General features: G+C 35.4%; 1 protein-coding gene across 2 annotated transcripts in view; it reads left to right on the forward strand.

Annotated features, from left to right (window-relative positions):
• The window catches only part of HMCN1 (hemicentin 1), a 482,205-nt gene that overhangs the window by 162,653 nt on the left and 298,953 nt on the right, over positions 1–20,599 (forward strand). For both annotated transcript variants that reach the window (XM_064594231.1, XM_064594232.1), the window contains exon 5: positions 18,868–19,039. In XM_064594231.1, the coding sequence (XP_064450301.1) occupies positions 18,868–19,039 (172 nt within the window). The remainder of the gene's footprint in view (positions 1–18,867; positions 19,040–20,599) is intronic.

Raw genomic sequence — 20,599 nt, forward strand, 5'->3', positions numbered from 1 at the left:
GTTAGGTTTAAATATAAAGATTCACATGAAAACAATTACTGAAACTATAAACATTACTCATTTTGGATATTTACCTATCATCCAATGTCTGTAAGACTAATAGACATCATTTGGGGCTGTTTCTGGTGATACATTTCTGACATTTAACTATAATTATCTTTGTCCTTGTGGAAATTTCTTGACCATTTCATTTAGTCTCCAGAATTATCTGTTTGGTTCTCCTAACTTCTGAGTCAAGGATTAGTTACTCTAATTCCTGGGCATTGGGGACAATTTAATTAACATTTTGTTGATTACCTCCTTGGATTAATATAATCTGTTTTTTTTTGTTTGTTTACATATGTGTCTGATTAATACCAGCATTATTTATTGGGTAGATAAAGTTAGAAATAAAATGTTTGAGCTCCACTGATGCTATAACTGTTACTTATTATGAATATATGTTGCAAGTGAAAGCCGCCGTTTGAAATCTGTGCGTTAAATTTCTAATGAATTAATACTGCTTATTGATTTTTCATCTGTTACAAGGTATTTTGTGTGCTTAAAGTATTAGATAATTAGCCTGTAATTCCATTTCTCTACCCTGTGATTGCTGAGAGAAACACTGTGGTCATTTTTCTTGCCAATATTCTTTCCTATTCATGTTCAGGCCAAGACATTCGGTTTCTTACTGAATCATAAAGCCATATTTTTTATTTGCACTAAAATCAAAGATGCTGACTTCAGTATATTTACTAGAAGTTTGTACAGATTGTGTGGCTAATTACCATAAAAATCAATTATGACTTAGGAATGAGAAAGGTGTTCTCCCTCTATCGCAATGTTCCATTTGTAAACCAAGGCCTTAGAAAATAACCAAGGAATCAATGCAATAGTTTTTTGAAACCATGGTGAATTTCCAAGTATTTCTTTTTGTGGTATGGAAACTCAAAGTGCTGAGTTCAACCAGTCCATGACGGATTACATGTCAAGAGCCTCTTACTAAAAGAGCACATGTAAGACATTTCTTACATTGTCACTGAGTAACAAATATCTAGTCTTGGGATTTGCCTCTTTCCCTGGGAGGCTGGACATGGATTAGTTCATTACCTATAAATTGCTTCATTTAATCTGTCTCCTAACCCCAACCTTAAGTATTTATGATAATCTCATTTAATAATCAAAAAATGTGTTTCAGGACATGAAATCTAATTTCTTTTGTATTTTCAAATGTCTATTAGATACGTGAGTGTATAATAAGTTCTCATAATATATATTGAAATAAGAAGTGTATAAAATTAGGGCGCCTGGGTGGCTCAGTTGGTTAAGCGACTGCCTTCGGCTCAGGTCATGATCCTGGAGTCCCGGGATCGAGTCCCGCACCGGGCTCCCCACTCAGTGGGGAGTCTGCTTCTCCCTCTGACCCTCCCCCCTCATGTGCTCTCTCTCTCTCTCTCATTCTCCCTCTCAAATAAATAAAATCTTAAAAAAAAAAAAGAAGTGTATAAAATTATATGTGGAGGGGCATGTGGGTGGCTCAGTCATTAAGCATCTGCCTTGGGCTCAGGTCATGATCCCAGGGTCCTGGGATCAAGCCCCGCATTGGGCTCCCTGCTCTGCGGGAACCTGCTTCTCCCCCTCCTACTCCCCCTGGTTGTGTTCCCTCTCTCGCTGTGTCCCTGTCAAATAAATAAATAAAATCTTTAAAAAAAACTATATGTGGAGTATAATCCTAATTATGTAAATAATAAATAAGCCTATGTGTAAGTGCACGCACACACACATACATACAAATATGGAAAGAAATACCAAAATACTGAGTCATTATTTAAAGGCAGTACAATAGTGGGTGTTATTTATTTTCTTCTTATATGATTGACTCTTTTCCAATAGCATATGTTACTGTATGATAAGAAAAAGTTTCAATATAAAACTTGAAAACAAGAATGTAATATAAAATTATTTATGTTAGATACAGAAACAGCAAGACTTTTAGAACTGATCCCTCAAGACTTTTGGTCAAATTGAATTTCAGTATTATGCAATTGATAGAGACCAGGTTTATTCTAATTGTTCAATACATAAATCACTTTAATAGTCATGAACAGAACAGTTTTATAGTCATTCTGTTCTAGTAAAGGGATCCAAAACTAATTAGCTTACCTACTCTTTGAATTGATAAGTACACTATAACTTAAGAGTTTTTTCTCATTCTTTATAATAAAAAGTAATCTTTTATAATTGATATAACATTTTGTCTTTGTAGTAAATTTTAAATATACTTTCATGTTGTTTTAGTTTTCCTTTTTCCTTTTACTAGTTGAAGTATTCACCTTTTGATGTGATGCCTCTTGAACCATACTTTCCTTTAAAATTTCTGATCATAGTTAAAGAACATCATCATTCTTGTTTCTCAAGCCAGAAATCTGAGTCATTCCAGACCTTCCTTCTTTTTCATGTCTCACATTAAATTGCCACTTAGGTAATGTTGAACCTACGTTATCTTTGGCACCTATTTCCTCTCCTTCCTTCCCACTATCTATTGGTTGTTCATTATTTTTTGACTAGTCTATTTTAACTGCCACATTGCTGATCCCTCTGTTTCCAGTATTCCCTGACCCTCCCAATTCATACTCCATATTTTTCCAGTAAAATCCATCTTACATATAAACTTAATTGTGGGGGCGCCTGGGTGGCTCAGATGGTTAAGCGTCTGCCTTCGGCTCAGGTCATGATCCCAGGGTCCTGGAATCGAGTCTCGCGTCGGGCTCCCTGCTCCTTGGGAGCCTGCTTCTCCCTCTGCCTCTCTCTCTCTGTCTCTCATGAATAAACAAATAAAATCTTAAAAAAAAACAAAAATAAAAACAAAACAAAACAAAAAAAACTTAATTGTGATCCTCTGGGGGCGCCTGGGTGGCTCAGTCATTAAGCGTCTGCCTTTGGCTCAGGTCATGATCCCAGGGTCCTGGGATCGAGCCCCACATCGGGCTCCTTGCTCCGCAGGAGGCCTGCTTCTCCCTCTCCCACTCCCCCTGCTTGTGTTCCCTCTCTCGTTGTGTCTCTCTGTCAAATAAATAAATAAAATCTTAAAAAAATTGTGATCCTCTGTTCTAACTTCCTTCTGTGATTTCCACAGATCTTCAGGGTAAGGTCTGGCATCTAGCATGGCATGTAAGGACTTCTATGTTCTTCTCGGTCCTCCCCCCCTTTCTCTCTTACCACTTTGTATGCACACCAGCCACCACACACTTTTATATCTCTCAGATATGTCATGTTGTATCTTACCTCTGTGCCTTCAAACTTGTTTTTCCTTCTGTCCCGAATGCTCTCCTTCTGCTTGTTCATTTGATTCCTGCTCATCCTTCAAAACCCATCTCAAGTATGGGTGGCCACCTTTCCAGACAAACCCAGTTAATCATCGGTGTAATCATACCTGACATACACTTTTATTATTGTACCTCTTAGAGTCCTGTTATTATTTATTCACATGTTTATTTTCTCCACTAGACTATGAATCCCCCCATCAAGAGTATATTCATTCTTGACCGCTGGTGACTCTCTATACCATGGGATCATGCCTCTGTTTTCTGCCTGGCTTTTAAAAGATAAGGTCCCCATTTTTATATTTAACTAATTTCCTCTCCTCCAAGGTATATGCATTCACTTTTCCTTTTTATAGGTGTTGAAGATTGCAGAACAGTACTCATTCACCCTCCCTACCTACTCCTCAGTTAATTCTGTAACCTGGGAAAAATATGCAGTTTTTGTTCAATAAGGATCATAATAGTATTATTTATGGGAAAACTGAATGAGAAATGAGAAAAGAGCCTTCTACTCTCGTTTCATATTTACTCCACACCCAGTCACAGACCCAGTTGACTGGTCTTCAAGCAGAAAGAAATCTGACATTGATGACTGCCATTTGATTGGTGTGGTAAGTGGGCAGGGACATTGCAATTAATGTGCCCCTCAAAGAATGGGAGTGGAGGCAAGATTACAGTGAAGGTAACATAACTTAAGTCTAAGGGACTTTGTTTTGTATGAACCCCTTCCAAGGCTCTGGAAAATGAGCTGAAATGCTTTCACAGAGTTAAAAAGGTGTGCGGAACAGAGTTGCAAAAATAAGGTACTTAAACTGTGATTGGTTAAGACTGCCATATCCTTCAACCCTGACTTCCCCTTTGACACATGTGCCCTTGTTTGCACTGACATTGGGGTGATCTTGACTATTTTTTTAGATCCATAGCTCTAGCAATGCTACAAGAACCAAGTGTGTCAGTGTATCAAGTTGAATTTTTAAAGCATGCCAGCTAAGAATTTAAAAATGCCTTTCGATAAACAGTGTTAGAGAAAAGATTGAATTATCATTCTGTTCTCTTTATAGAAAATACTACACATTTTTTTGTTATGGGAATAGACATTCAAAGAATATCAGTCAAAAATGCAGGGGACAAAATATCATAGACTCTTGTTAGTTAACAGTAACAAAATTGTTATTAATTTCTAGATTTGTCAGGTTTTAATAATTTGAAAAGTGTATGTCTTATTTTTTATTGCAGGTAACTATTTTTGTTCCAACTTTTATAGTTGTGACTTTGTATTTTTTTTTCTTAAGTGGGGCCCCCAAACTGAATAAGCTTTAGGCCAAATTTGTCCCTAAATAGGAGGTTTTTGGGGAAACATCAGTGTTCTGTTATCTTTTGCTGAAGGTTCTTTCCATTGCTCCTCAGTCAGAAACTCAGAACTGTACCCCCAGCTCAAAAACATGAATTTACTAGGGGTGAAACAGAGAGGATGTTACCCTAGTTTATGATAGTAAATGCCAAATATGTGTGTTCTCTAGTTGCTTAAACTCTGGCCTTGTAGAACTAACATAGGCAGGAAGCATACTTTCACCCTTGTGTATCTAGTATAGAACTACTATTTGGTAGCATGATTGTACTTAAATGTTTATTGACTTAATATAAAATCCCTTTTCAGGCCATAAGTCAGTTTTATTCTTTCTTCAGTTGTTAATATACTGTGATAATTAGGTTTAAAATAAACAAGAGATAGTATTTAGTCCAAAGACCCTAATAGCCTATGGGTTGGATGCTTTTTCTTTTTCCCTTTCTCCCCCTTCCCATTATTTCCTACCCACACCCCAGAGTGTTGAAATTGTTCTCCTGCCTCTGTTTTGCCTTTATTCCTTTACTTTGTAATCTATTCTTTTTCAGACTAGAGTACCTCTTGGTATCCTGATGGGTCTTTCTCTGACTTAATCCATTGCTTTCATTTACTTCCCAAATTCGATTCTTGCTTTACTTTTCTCTTTTACACTTAGGACCTCCTAAGATTTGTACAGTTGTTTCCAATGGCCATCTCTGGAGTGATGATTTTGTTGTAAGAGCTAATAAAGTTTTACTGTAATTTAAAAGGGAGACTGAAGATGTTTGGCAAGTGCTGAATATCCACCTATATTATTGCTAACGTTACCAGGAAAATCTAGGCTATCTTGTAAATTGAAGGGTCCTTGCTAAAGATTAGAGGGAATCTGGAAGGAGTTAGTGTTACTGAAGTTTTCATGCATGGTGCCAGATTTAAAAAGCTGTATAATGTTGAAGTTTTACCATGTCTATAAAGCATTTCCCAATAATTTTAGTCCACATTGATGGCTCCTCTTCCTGACTGCTTAAAGCACACATTGTTACTAGTATTTATGCCCTGTGAAACTTTGAGTAATTGGACCTTTAAAATCCCAGTTTATCTCCTCATTGTATGTACGTAAAGCTCTACTGTATGACATTTGAATGTATAAACTTCCTAAAGCTTTGTTTTTGAGTTTGTTATTAATTCTTAGGAGGGTGTTTGGGAATATGGAAAATATGATGAGATCTTGAGAACTTTAGTTTAAAATCAACACATAAATAGAGCAGAGATATGCAAAAGGCCTCTTTTAGTGACATATGGCCTGGGGTCAATGAAGCTTGCCTATAACTTGACTGAATGCTAAAATATCTAAATAATATATAAATCAGGATGGGTGCTAATCAACATGGCAGCATAGAGACAGTTAAGTCACTGAGGGAAATGTTTACAGTGTTCACCCAAGTTCTGTCAAAAAATGAGGGATCTTCAGCCAGCTGAGTTAGGATCTATTTGGTCCAAGGTAGTTGTGATTAAGGAAGAAAAGAACTGTAGTCTATGGCCTATAAGCTTTTTCTATCTCACTGAGAAGAGCATTGGTATTGTGAGATTAATCAGCCAAGTGCTATTAAATGTTTAATACATCTAAATCACTTCCCCTGTCTTTTTCCCCAAACTCAACAAGCACATGACAGTATGGTGGATTTACAATTTAAGTGTGTGTGGAGGATGTCATTTTAAACCAGGGCATAATTTGAAAATTGCATAGAGTCAAAATTATGCTTGAAATCCATTCAGTCACTTCTAAATTACTAGGACATAGACCCTTAGAAGCTCAAAATCTAATTTATTTTTTTTCCTCTCTCCCCTTCTCTCTCCTTTCCTCTTTCCTTTTCTCCCTCCCTCCCTCCCTTCCTTTCCTTTCTCCTTCCTCCCTCCCCCTCTCTCTTTTCTTACCTGGGTCATTTGGAATCTAAGATTTCTTTCAAAGGTAGGAATATGAGGGGGTGATGGGCACCTAAAGAACTTCATCCTATATTATAATCTTACATTGGTTAGTAGTATGAGATTTAGGGTTCTTTGCCTTTTTTGGGAATCTTATATCTTATATTTACTGGCAATGTGTTACATGGTATAAAATGTAAATATTTAGAGGTTATGGAAAACATTTGAAGTAAAATTTGTAAAGTTCTTAGTATAGGGCTTCGCATGTAAGTGCTTTTTAAATGGTAGCCATCACAAAATACGTACATACATGCTTCCATACATACATACATACATACATACATACATAAAATGGTAGCAATCAAAACAAGCATACAGGTATGATTTGGAGCCCAGAATAAGTCTGCCTCTAGAAGCCAGTAGAGAAGTCATGTGGTCATAAAGTGTTCTGATTCCTCCTTGTAAATATGTGAGTTGGCATTATCAGTCTTGGGGGTTCAATATATGTATGTCTGCCCCAAAGAAGTAAGTTCTCTACCCCAAAGTGGTTTAGTCCCAGTTGAAATTAGGTTCCTGAATTTAAGAACCAGATCTTAGATCCTAGTAAATTCTTCTTGGGAATAAATTCTATATTTTGAAGTTTTCTGGAAAAGATCTTGCTAATTTTCATTAGGTGTTTGTTGTAAGGGACTAATAGGATTTTTACATGTCAAGTAGAAACCAGACGATCTTGTATTTTAGCTTTCTTCCAGTAAAATGGAGGTGGGGGGTAGATCAGGGCACGTAAATACCTACTGTTCTTAGTTGTTATAAATTAAAATTTGCTCTAGTACTTGGAAATACTTTAGCTCATAGTCTCTTCTCTTAGTTATTTAATGACTATTAAAATAAAACACTTGAAAAGAGCTTATAGCCCATTTATGAAATACAGAATTTCTTTGTAGTGTGAATTATTTCATACACTAATTTATCTATTTTAAGTAAGATGTTCAGATACTTCAAAAAAATTTTTTTTGTTTAGTAATGTAAAAAAGACTGTTCTGTAGAAGAGACCATACCTCTGTAAAGTTGTTTTTAAAACTCTCCTCCTATCTCCCTTTGAGAATCTGGTTAAATTATGAATCTTCCTCCCATGTATTATGTCCACATACTTATATAATTCTGCATATCTATTCAAGTAAAATGCTAACTTTAATAGTACTCAAGTATCTCTTTAATTAGGGTGTTTTTGTTACTCAGAAAGAGCTTGGAGTAAGTTTGGACTTTTTCCTGCTTTGGTGTAGCCAGGAGTGAGACCACAACTAGTCTATGTATATAGGCATACATACATTTATGTATGTATGTACAGATACAGCATGTATGTCTGTACACAAAGACATGTATTTATGTACTTATGTATTTTTATAATATCTTTAGCTTTAATAACTAGGAAGAGTTTTAATGAGAGACTTGAATTCACTGAGGTTTTTCCATTCTAAAATAGATAGGTATTTAGTAGAGGAAAAAAATGAAACAAACAAACCAAAAGACCCAGGCAAACATAAAATGATTCAAAGGGAGACATGAATGAAAAAATCAATCTTTTATTTATTTTTTTAGCTTTATTGCGGTATAATTGAGAAATAAAACTGTAGGATATGTAAAGTGTAAATTGTGATGACATGATATACATAAACATTGTGAAAAGACATTCATCAACTCACAAATTTATCTTTTTAAAAATTATTATTATTATTATTATATATTATTATTTGGTGAGAACATTTAAGTTCTACTCTTTTAGTAAATTTCAATTATATAATATAGTGTTATCAGCATGGTATAAGTCCTATGTGGAATCCAAAAAAAAAGAAGAAGAAGAAAAGTCACACTCATAGAGACAGAGAGTAGAAGAGTGGTTTCCAGGGCTGGAGAGTGTGGGAAATAGGGAGAGGTTGGTAAATGGATACACATCTTCAGCTAGAAGATGAATAAGGTCTGTGGATCTAATGTATAAAAGTCTATCTTTTGTATTTTTATTATTTTAAAGTGTATTTTCTGGCAAACTAAATTTCCTCAGTCATTTGTAACACATTGAAGTTGTGACAGATAAGAATTTTATGAAGATAAACTAATGAAATATACTTTGACACTTTAAAATAACCAGCAGGAATGATTTCACCCTTCAAAAATGTCTGAAGTGTGCTCTTATTTTTTCAGCTGTTGCACATTAGAGAACTTGCATCATGTTGAAGGTGTGGTAGTTTTACAAATACTTTTGGTGTTCATAGAGTTGAAAGTTGAGGGTCGCTTTTGTCATCAGTTCTTTGTAGTGTCCCCACTGAACCCAAACTTCCTAGTACTGTTCCCATTTTGAACCCTTCCCCCAACCAATACTCTCTGTATGACTTGGGTAAAATTTTCATTCCACCAGAAATTCTTTAAAAAAAAACAACCTTATAAAACAAATTATTCCTTATTTTGCATACCTTTAGCACGAGCGTTGTAGAGACCTGTCCTATGAATCACCAATCACACTTGTTTATGAGCCCTTACTGTTAGAAAAGCTCACTGTACAATTTTCCAAATTAAGTAAGTATTAGGTACACAAAAAGTAATACAAATGGATATTATCAACAAAAGACCTTTTCAGGAAAACTCAAAGTGTGACATCTCAAAGTGATTTGCTAAAATTTGCAAACTGTGAAATTGGGTTTGTCAGCACTCTGTGAGTGGACCCGTCCTCAGGAAGAGACTCACATTAACCAAACTCATAGCGGTTTTGTATAAAATCAGAATGCCAACTCATTCATCTGTGATGAGAAATCTAATTGCCATAAGTCTAGAACACTTGTATTGACGTGGCTAGTGCATTCACTCCCTGCAGGCACATATACAAGGGGGGCAGATTATCATCTGAAGGTTTCCTAGAATCAGAACAAGGGGAAATTTGTTCCAAGGCTCTATTCCAAGCCATTATGCATGGATATCTAAGCTTCTTATCACAGGATGATGTATTTCCTCCTTTGTTTAAGTTCTTGGTGGGAAGGAGCTGCAAGGGAAATGTCATGACTTTAAATTCCATGATATCTCCTATCTGAATCTCTCAAGTGAACTCCAATTCCATATATCCAACCACCTCCTTCATACTTCCACCTGGATATCTAATAAATAGATGTCTTAAATTTAGCATGCCCAAGCTTAGAGCTTTCATCTCATGGTCATTCCACCACCCCATTAAATCAACTCTCTCTGCAGTCTTCTCAGTCTCAGTGTTCAGGAAACTTTGTCAAGCCTGACCTCAGTAAACATCCAGAACTGGTCACTTCTCATTGCGCCACTGCCAAAACCCTGGTCTGGGTCAGTCTGGGTCATCTCCCACCCAAATTATTGCAGTGTTCATATCTGATCTCCTTGCTTCTGTCCTTGCATCCCCTAGAGTCTTATTTCAACACAGAGGCTGGAGAGATCTTTTTTTTTTTTTTTAAGGTTTTATTTATTTATTTGAGAGAGAGAGACACAGTGAGAGAGGAAACACAAGCAGGGGGAGTGGGAGAGGGAGAAGCAGGCTCCCCGCAGAGCAGGGAGCCCGATGCAGGACTCGATCCCAGGACCCTGGGATCATGACCTGAGCTGAAGGCAGTCGCTTAACCAACTGAGCCACCCAGGCGCCCTGGAGAGATCTTTTTAACACATGTCCTATCACGTAACTCCTGAGCTATCAAGGCTTAGCTCAAATCTGCTGTCCAAACACAGGAATATGTAGGCTCACAGTACTATATACTTACTCTTGAAATGAGAGTGAGCAGCATAGTTTACATGACCACATACCTGTTGTATAATTGGGAGTTCTCTGAATTAATGTCTGTGTAGAATACAACATTTCTTAAAGGGAAAGTAATAAAATGTGCTATTTTGAAGCTTATGTGTATTATTAATACTCAACAATAAGAAGGGCAGTTGTTTAGATTTCAGACCAACAAAGATTTTTTTCAAGGAGGAATCTTTGACATTGTTTACTATGACTCAGAGATATTAAAAAAATAGACCAACTTTTAGTAAGTTTTATTATTGTTTTCTCACAGACCGTACACCTCTTTATTGCCTGCATCCAGGGTGACTGCTGACATTGCCAGTCTTTAGTATACTCTTGGCTTGGGCTTTATCCTGGATGTAACTGGGAATCATTAAAACTTTTTGAGTAGACAAGTGCATCACAGTAAGAGCTAGTTAATTTGTTTTTAATGTCTGTCCCATTTCTCCAACTAGATTGTCATGTCTTAGAAGGCAGGAAATGTGTTTCTATTTCTTTGGTATTCTTTATAATATCCTGTACTACCCTTTATATTCAGTAGGTGCTCAATAACTACTTGTTGACTCTAAGAATATTCTGAATTATGGGCTCCATGCTATACTGCAGAGTAGAAATGTACTTGGACTTTGGGGTGGGGGGGAGAGGCTCTCCTGGTTATCCAGAGGATCATCTCTCTCTTAGCCAGAGCAGAGTTGAATGAAACCTGCCTCTGCCATTACGTAGGGTCTACCACAAAAATATAGCAAGTCTTTCTCACATAAAATACAATATAGATTTAAAGACTTTACTATTTTGATATAATTTAATTCTTGATAATTTGTTGCCCAGTGATGATAAAAACATACAGCTAATCAGATCACTGATTTGCTTGCCACTTCTCATTAAAAACACTTGCATTGATTTTTGTTTTTCACTAGCTTTATTTCTGATTTATTCTTGAAAACTGCCTTTTTTTTCTTTATTATACTTTAGAAATGTACAAGATTACTGGGATCAAAAGGCCAGCCCTGCTTCTTTCTAGTTGTGTGACTTAGAAACTTTGGGATGTATGCTTCCATTTTTTTTTTCATCTATAAAATGGAGATAACCATAGCTGTGTCAAAGAGTTGTTACAAAGTTGTTGCATCTGGCATGTAATAAGCACTGTAAAAGTGCTTGCTATTATTAGTAGTAATGTTACACAAATCTTTTTTAGAATAGGTTCTGATTATTAGATGGGTACATTTACACGTAACTCAGCCTTTTACATTGCTCTTGCTTTATTGAATTCATCTTCTGACTAATTTTCTACCATTACTGAACGTGACAATCTGCATCCAGTGCTACTGAGAAGCATACATCTGGGCATTTAAATAGGAAAAAACTAACTTAGTTTTAGAGATTTCTCCATTGCATTTTTAAACCCCAAGCTAACTACCCAAATAAAGAAATAAAAACTAAATAAAGCCTGGTGCTCACATTTACGACCACACATGCAAGTTGTACCCTATTCAACTTCAATATTGAAAATTCAGTGCTGAGAGAGGGTTTGTCACAAATGAATACAGAGCCCAAATGCTACCTTTTCACACACTCTTAACTCTAAATGGAAAGATCTGACATACAATTAATTTCTTCTTCACTTTCTACCTCCCTCTTTCCCCCTTTCCCTCTTTCTCATGAATTATTTATTAGGAATTGACTACATCGCATGCACTATATTAGCTTCAAGAGATATAGTAGTGAACATGTCTGCCATGGTCAGTGTTCTCTCTCATGGGACTTAGAGTTTAGTAGGTAAGAAAATTATAAACAACAACAACATTACAAATATATGCATAATTTAATTACAAACTGTGTCTAACACTTTACCATATTTCCATTTTTCCAATGAATGGAGAAAAGATATTCTGGGGAAATCCATTTGGATGTAATTCATTACATTAAAAATATCCTTCCAAATTGAGTCAGAATTGAAAAAGAATAAAATACCTAGGAATAAATTTAACCAAGGAGGTAAAAGAACTGTACACTAAAAACTGTAAGACTTTGATGAAATTACAAATAAATGGAAAGATATTTCCTGCTCATAGGTTGGAAGAATTAATATTATTAAAATGTCCATACTGCCCAAAGCAATCTACAGATTAAAAGCAATTCCTGTCAAAATTCCAATGGTATTTTTCACAGAAATAGAATAAATAATCCTAAGATTTGTATAGAATCACAAAAGACCCCAACTAGCCAAAGTGATCTTGAGAAAGAAGAACAAGCCTGATTTCCTGATTTCAAACTATATTACAAAGCTATAGTAATCAAAGCAGTATGGTATTGGCACAAAACAGATACTTAGATAAATGGAACAGAATAGAGAGCCCAGAAATAAATAAATAAATAAATATATATATATATATATATATATATATATATATATATATATATATATACACACACCATTAATTTACGATAAAGGAGCCAAGAATATACAATGGGGAAAAGATAGGCTCTTCAATAAATGATGTTGGGAAAATTGGACAGTCACATATAAAAGAACGAAACTGGACCACTATCTTATACCATACACAAAAACTAACTTAAAATGGAGTAAAAACTCAGATGTGAGACATGAAACCATATGACCCCTAGAAGAAAACATAGGTAGTATGCTCCTTGACATTGGCCCTGGTGATGATTTTTTGGATTTGACAGCCAAAGCAAAGGCAACAAAAGCAAAAAATAGGCTGCTGGGACTATATCAAAATAAAAAGCTTCTGCACAACAAAGGGAACCAACAGCAAAATGAAAAGGCAAACCTATGAAATGGGAAAAGATAGTTGCAAATCATATATCTGGTAAAGGACTAATATCCAAAATATATAAATAACTAATGCAATTCAATTGAAAAAAACCAAACAACTTACTAAAAATGGGCACAGGATCTGAATAGACATTTTTCCAAGGAAAACATACAGATGGTCAACAGGTATATAGAAAGATGTTCAACATCACTAATCATCAGGAAAGTGCAAATCAAAACCACTATAAGATTCTATCTCACACTTGTTAGAATGGCTCTTACCAAAAAGACAAGAAATAACAAGTATTGGCAATGATGTGGAGAAAAGGGAACCATTGTGCACTGTTGGGGGGGAATGTAAATTGATGCAGCCCCTATGGAAAATAGTATGGAGGTTCCTCAAAAAATGCAAAATAGAACTATCATATGATCTATTGATTCCACTTCTAAGTTTTTATCCAAAGAAAATGAAAACAATAACTTGAAAAGATATATGCACCTCCATGTTCATTGCAATATTATTTGCAATAGCCAAGACATGGAAGTAACGTGAGTTTTCATTGACAGATGAATGAATAAAGAAGATGTGGTATGGGGCGCCTGGGTGGCTCAGATGGTTAAGCGTCTGCCTTCGGCTCAGGTCATGATCTCAGGGTCCTGGGATCGAGTCCCGCATCGGGCTCCCTGCTCCTTGGGAGCCTGCTTCTCCCTCTGCCTCTCTCTCTCTGTCTCTCATGAATAAATAAATAAAATTAAAAAAAAAAAAAAAGATGTGGTATGTATGTACTTGGGAATATTATTCAGCCATAAAAAGAAGGAAATCTTGCCATTTGTGACAACATGAATAGACCTTGAGGGCCATATTTCATTATGCTAAATGAACAAGTCAGACAGAAGAAGACAAACACTGCATGATCTCATTTATATGAGAAATCTAAAACATAACCAACAACAAAACAAAAACTTTACCCCTAGCTACAGAGAACAGATTGGTGGTTGCCAGATGTGCAGGGTGGTAGAGGGGTGAGAGACATGGGTGAAGGAGGTCAAAAGGTACAAACTTTTAGTTAAAAAATAAGTAAATCTTAGGGATGTAAAGTACAGCATGGTAGCTATCATTAATAATACTGTAGTGTATGTTTGAGAGTTGCTAAAACAGTAAATCTTAAAAGTTCTCATCACAAGAGAAAAAAATTGGGGCACCTGGGTGGCTCAGTTAGTTAAGCATCTGCCTTCAGCTCAGGTCATGATCCGAGGGTCCTGGGATCAAGCCCCATGTCAGGCTCCCTGCTCAGCCAGGAGTCTGCTCCTCCCTCTCCCTCTGCCCCTCCCCCTGCTTGTGCTCTCTCTCACTCATAAATAAATAAAATCTTAAAAAAAAAAAAAACGAGAAAAAATTGTAACTGTGTGACAATGGATATTAACTAGACTTATTGTGATGATTATTTTGCAATGTATTTAAATAATGAATTAAACTAATATAACATTATTACATGTCAGTTATATTTCAGTACAGAAGGAAAAAAATGTTCTTGCAAACAGCTAAACAAAGCTTTTCAAATTTTGTTCTTGAAGGCTATGCAAAATGATTTTACTTCCATTTCTGCTTAATACTATTATATTTCATAATACATAACAATGTATCCTGGTTTTGTGCCTTGAAACAATACTTGCATCTCATTCCAGAGTGGAATAGACATGAACTTACTTTTAAATACTGATCATTACATAGGATGCAAAATATTTAAAGTAAGAGTATCTTCAGGAACAGGGGCTTATATAAAATATAATTATTGAGCTAGAATCAGTCTGGTTAGTGTTTAAATGGTACAAGAACTCTCAAATATCAGTTGCCTCATATGTAAAATAAAGGAGCTGTATTAGATGGTCTCAAACCCCCTTTGAGATATAAACTGGGACAAATTATTAGAGAAACATTTTTGCATTAAAATTTTTAATGTATAACTAATGGATCCCTAGTGGTTTGAAACTGTTTTTATGTTAGTAAAAATGCACCAATGCAAAGATTCTCACATTATTCTAGTTCTGTTCCATTTGTCATTAAAACAGAAGATCATTTCCCCATGTATCATATGATCTCACTGATATGAGGAATTCTTAATTGCAGGAAACAAACTGAGGGTTGCTGGAGTGGGGGGTGGGGTGGGAGGGATGGGGTGACTGGGTGATAGACACTGGGGAGGGTATGTGCTCTGGTAAGCGCTGTGAATTGTGCAAGACTGTTGAATCTCAGATCTGTACCTCTGAAACAAATAATGCAATATATGTTAAGAAAAAAAAAAGAAGAAGGTAGCAGGAGGGGAAGAATAAAGCGGGGGAAATCGGAGGGGTAGACGAACCATGAGAGACGATGGACTCTGAAAAACAAACAGGGTTCTAGAGGGGAGGGGGGTGGGAGGATGGGTTGGCCTGGTAGTGGGTATTAAGGAGGGCACATTCTGCATGGAGCACTGGGTGTTATGCACAAACAATGAATCATGGAACACTTCATCTAAAACTAATGATGTAATGTATGGGGATTAACATAAGAATAAACAACAACAACAACAACAACAAAACACAGAAGATCATTTCCCATCTCAGGAGGACATTTCTCATGGTTAGACAAAGATTTTTTCTTATATATGACAATATAAGAGTCCAGAAACCTCACTAATGGTGATTCTATAGCTTGCAGTGATCTACTTTTATTCATATGATGGTAAAATCTATATTTTCTAACAAAATGGATTGCATCTGTTTTTTATTTGATTTTTTCTTATAGGAGGATAAAAAAGTGACTTTTCAGAAGTCTGTACTGTATCTTTCACAAGTAATGTTATGATACATAGTAATCCCTTTGTGAAAGCCTCATAAATGTTGATGAATTGGAAATGGTATTGAGTAAACCCAAAAGTGCTTATATTCCATACCGTTTGAACACACTTGCCATATGAAAATGCAACTAAATTAGAAATTCTTCCATTTTTATAAGAATGCCTAAGACTTAGTGATTTCTATGCATACCTAATAGACAATGGATAGATATCCAGCGATACATTATAACTTCTCTGCACTGAGTTTGAAGGAAAGATATATTTGAGGAGCCACCCAGAGATACACTATACATTTAAAGAAGGATGTGTAAAAAATTTCTTCCATTTCTTGCATTTCATAGTTAAACTTGAGGTATTATGCAATTCCTGTTTTCTAATTCTTTTTCTCCTTTTCAATTGAGAATTATTTATAGCCACATTATGTGTCTTGCCCTTAAAACAAGTCTTCTGTTCATTTATCCATTTTTTTCTTGTCCTCTTCCCTCTTTTGTCTCTATGCCAGACATTATCCTCAAAGTTATTTATTATCAGTCAAATTTATCAATTGCTTTCTGAGACAATAAGCCAGTCTTTTCCATTTCCTTGAGTTAGGCAACCATGTTCTATGTATAAGAAATAAAAATGTCAACATTCTGATTATTAAAATGTGTTTTATTTGTGGTGAAATATTACAAGTCTGATTTCTGTAGCCATATGGACAAATTTGATGAGCATTTCTATTCAAGCATGAACACTGAGAGCCCATTTTTCAAATAGGACATCTGCTTCTTCAGACAATTTTGTTGATATATGCTTCATTTCATATGTAAAATTCCATGTGCCTTATAAGGTTAAAATTTGAGGGAATATATAATTTCATTTTAGGGGTAATTAATTTTAATGAATTTGGTTTTTCTATTCAATTTGTCTATAGCACCACTATATGGTGTTTTTTGGTAAAATACCACTTTCAGTATATTAGTCCTCTGCTTACACCCCTTCAGTAATTTTTCACTGGGGTGTTTAGGATAAAATCCAAAGATCATATCCTGACTTGGTGACAATACATCGTCTGCCCTTAACACGAGCTTCCAACTTCATCTTCTGCTTCTCCTTCTTCTGAACACTTAATTAGCTGCTTGGCTTCAATCATGTTCCCAACATATTTGGAATACTTCTGTCTTCGTGTATTTTTTCAGGTCCTGTCTTCTATCTGGAATGACTTTGCCTTTCTTTTTTCATTTAAAGAAATATTATTTGACTTTCATGCATGATTTTTTTTTCACTTGGCCTATGAAGCCATTTGTTGAAATATTCTTTTGGGGGAAGAGAAAGGAATTGAGATATAGTGGGAAAGAAATATGAATATGTACTATATGGCAACTATATGATGGGCACTTTACATACGTTATTTCAACAGGGGGTCCCTGTTTCATGAATTCCCATAATATTCTTTTATTTAAGAAGACATCATTATGATCATCATCATGAGCAACCTCATGCACATTAGTGCATATCCCACTTTTATCATGTGTAGAGCATGCCACTTGGCATTGGGTATACCAAGATGAAAGAGTTGTGGATGGTTCTTGACACTAAAGAAAAGACAGAAAGATTTATTAAAAATGAAATAATGTATAAAACATGCAAAAAACTTAGTGAGTACTAGTTTAGAGAAGAAGAGTGTTTACTAAATATTGACTAAAATAATTGCTCAGTACCTGGAAAAGTACCTTGAACCATAAACATTTGTTTTATGAATGAATGTAATTGCCTTACCATTGTTACTTGTATAATAATATGTATTAGCCACTTTCTTCATCCTTGGGAACAAACATCAAGGGATAGTTTTTATGGAAAGTGAAGTTATTGCACAGTATTTGTTGTTTGATTAATTGATTTGTAACTACCATTATTGTAATTTAAAAAATGTTTTTATTTTGAATAGTTAGGCTGTAGCTTAATATTCAGGTCTGTTTAGTGTTTTATGAATAATTACAAGGGAAATTATTCATAAAAGAATATAATCTTGAAAGATGTATCAGAGCAAGATCAGAGGTAGATTAAAGATTATGATTTTGAATTAATTGTAGTAAGTTCAATACAGACATGCACTGTTTGTTTAGTGAGAAATTGCATTTGCTGTTGCAGAACACTTCTGAGAATTGGAAGTCCTTTTCTTTGTTCACCCTGAGGCATTAACACATTTTTATAACCCAATTTCTTAATATTTTCCCTAAGACTAGTTTTCAAAATACACTACTTAAATTGGTTCTAATCTGAAATATTTTTCTATGATTTAAAAGACGCAGTGGTCATTTTTTCCATTGTTTTTGGTACTTATTTATTTTATCATAAAAATGAATATTTTGCTGGCATTGCAATTATTTTTCAATATTTAATATACTACAATATATATTACAATATTCTATATACTATATTCCAATAATTCAGAGACCCAATATATAGAAATTGGATTAGATAATTTGCTAATTATCTTTTAAAATTGGATATTGAAAGAAATCCAGAAAGAGAGAATGGAAGGAAAAGGGATCTCACAATATTGGCAATACCATGTTTTTTTTTATAGGTTCTTTTCATTTTTTTTGAAAAATACAAAGCTGTCTGTAATATCTCTGCATATTTCACTTAACTGGCTTTTGGACACCACAATCTGATTTTGAATATATTATTTCAAGTAGAAAACTTGACATTTGAGCATGGGTTAAAGTGGCATTTTATTCTGAATCTACCACAATAACTGGATGTAGGAGAAGGTTGCTCTTCACTGTGATGAAAATAAACCTCACACCAGTACAGGAAGTGCCTGATTCATGTGATTCACCAAAGCAAAATACTGCTTCTAGGAGTCGTGGCTGTATAAAACTATAAATGTTTCTGATATCACTCACACTTCTTCTTTTCTCTTATAGGTGTTAAAATGGGTAGAGGAGGCAGTGCAGTCCTCTAAAGTCCACCTCTTATCAACAGATCATTTGGAACAAGCTGTAAACACTTGGAAAATTCCTTTTGATCCCAGCCTAAAAGAGGTTACTGTGTCTCTCAGTGGCCCTTCTCCAGGGATTGAAATTCGCAATCCTTTAGGTGAGATATATCAAACATCACATAATAAAATACAAAAACCATGAAAGGTAAAAGGTTTTTGTACACTTATTTATGTCAGGTTAATGCTAACTTTATGAATAATTCAGTAAATTCAGAAGAGACTAGGAAAGATGTTTAAAAAAATAAAACTGTTTTAGTCATAATTATTAATTGAATTAACATGAGATTCAAACAACTGAAACTCCTAATAATTTAAACAGATATTTAGTAACTTAATTGTAGCTAAACTACTCAAAAGAAAAAAAATTTAATTTGAGCCTGAAATTATATTTTCCTAATTTATATATGAGGAAATATTTCACAGTAACGTAGTCTGTAAAATTCAGTATTTTATGTATTTATTTTAAATATGACACTTTTTTTTTTTAGATTTTATTTATTTATTTGACAGAGACAGAGATAGCGAGAGCAGGAACACAAGCAGCAGGAGTGGGAGAGGGAGAAGCAGGCTTCCCCTCGAGGAGGGAGCCTGATGTGGGACTCGATCCCAGGACCCTGGGATCATGACCTGAGCCGAAGGCAGCCGCTTAACGACTGGGCCACCCAGACGCCCTATTTTATGTATTTTTAATGAATAACATGAAAAGCCTCCTTTTAAAACAACTGCCTAGTTTTTTTTTTTTTTTAAGATTTTATTTATTTATTTGACAGAGAGAGAGAAAGCAAGTGAGATAGAGAGCACAAACAGGGGGAGGGGCAGAGGGAGAGGAGAAGCAGGCTCCCTGGGAGCCAGACATGGGGCTCAGTCCCAGGACCCTGAGATCATGACCTGAGCTGAAGACAGCCACTTAACCCACTGAGCCACCCAGGTGCCCACACTGCCTAGTTTTTTACCGTATCATATTCTTGATAAGATCTAATTTTACAGAACACAGTTAAAGACCACATTCGTGTTCTTATTAGAATAATGTTTTGGGGTGCCTGGGTGGCTCAGATGGTTAAGCATCCGCCTTCAGTTCAGGTCATGATCTCCAGGTCCTGGGATGGAGCCCCACATCGGGCTCCCTGCTCGGCAGAGAGTCTGCTTCTTCCTCTCCCACAGCCTCTCCCCACTGCTCATGTTCTCTCTCTCTCTCAAATGAATAAAATCTTAAAAAAAATAATGTTTTAATTTACTTTGTTTCCTTGGGGCACCTGGGTGGCTCAGTCGGTTAAGCGTCTGCCTTTGGCTCAGGCCATGATCCCAGGGTCCTGGGATAGAGCCCTGCATTGGGCTCCCGGCGCTCCTCCTGCTTGGTCTCTCTCTTTTTCTCTGTCAGATAAATAAATAAAGTCTTTTAAAAAAATGTACTTTGTTTTACCAATCATATATTACAACCCTAAGAACTGGCCTGATTCCATTGCTAGTTGAGTATTATAAGACTTATATCGAAAAGTAATCTAGTAAAGACAGAAACCTCATTTTCCCTACTGTTTGCATTTAGAAATATTTTTTTTACCTGTTGATGTTTGCAAAATATTATTATTTCCATTGTGGCTTTAGTGTGTTACCTTTTTTTTTTTTAACCTATTTGTGAGGATTTATAAATGGAAAGAGAG

This window comes from Mirounga angustirostris, unplaced genomic scaffold (assembly GCF_029215605.1).
Source record: "Mirounga angustirostris isolate CCGP_5_RB_7025 unplaced genomic scaffold, mMirAng1.0.hap1 SCAF_6, whole genome shotgun sequence".
In the NCBI taxonomy this organism is placed as follows: Eukaryota; Metazoa; Chordata; class Mammalia; order Carnivora; family Phocidae; genus Mirounga; species Mirounga angustirostris.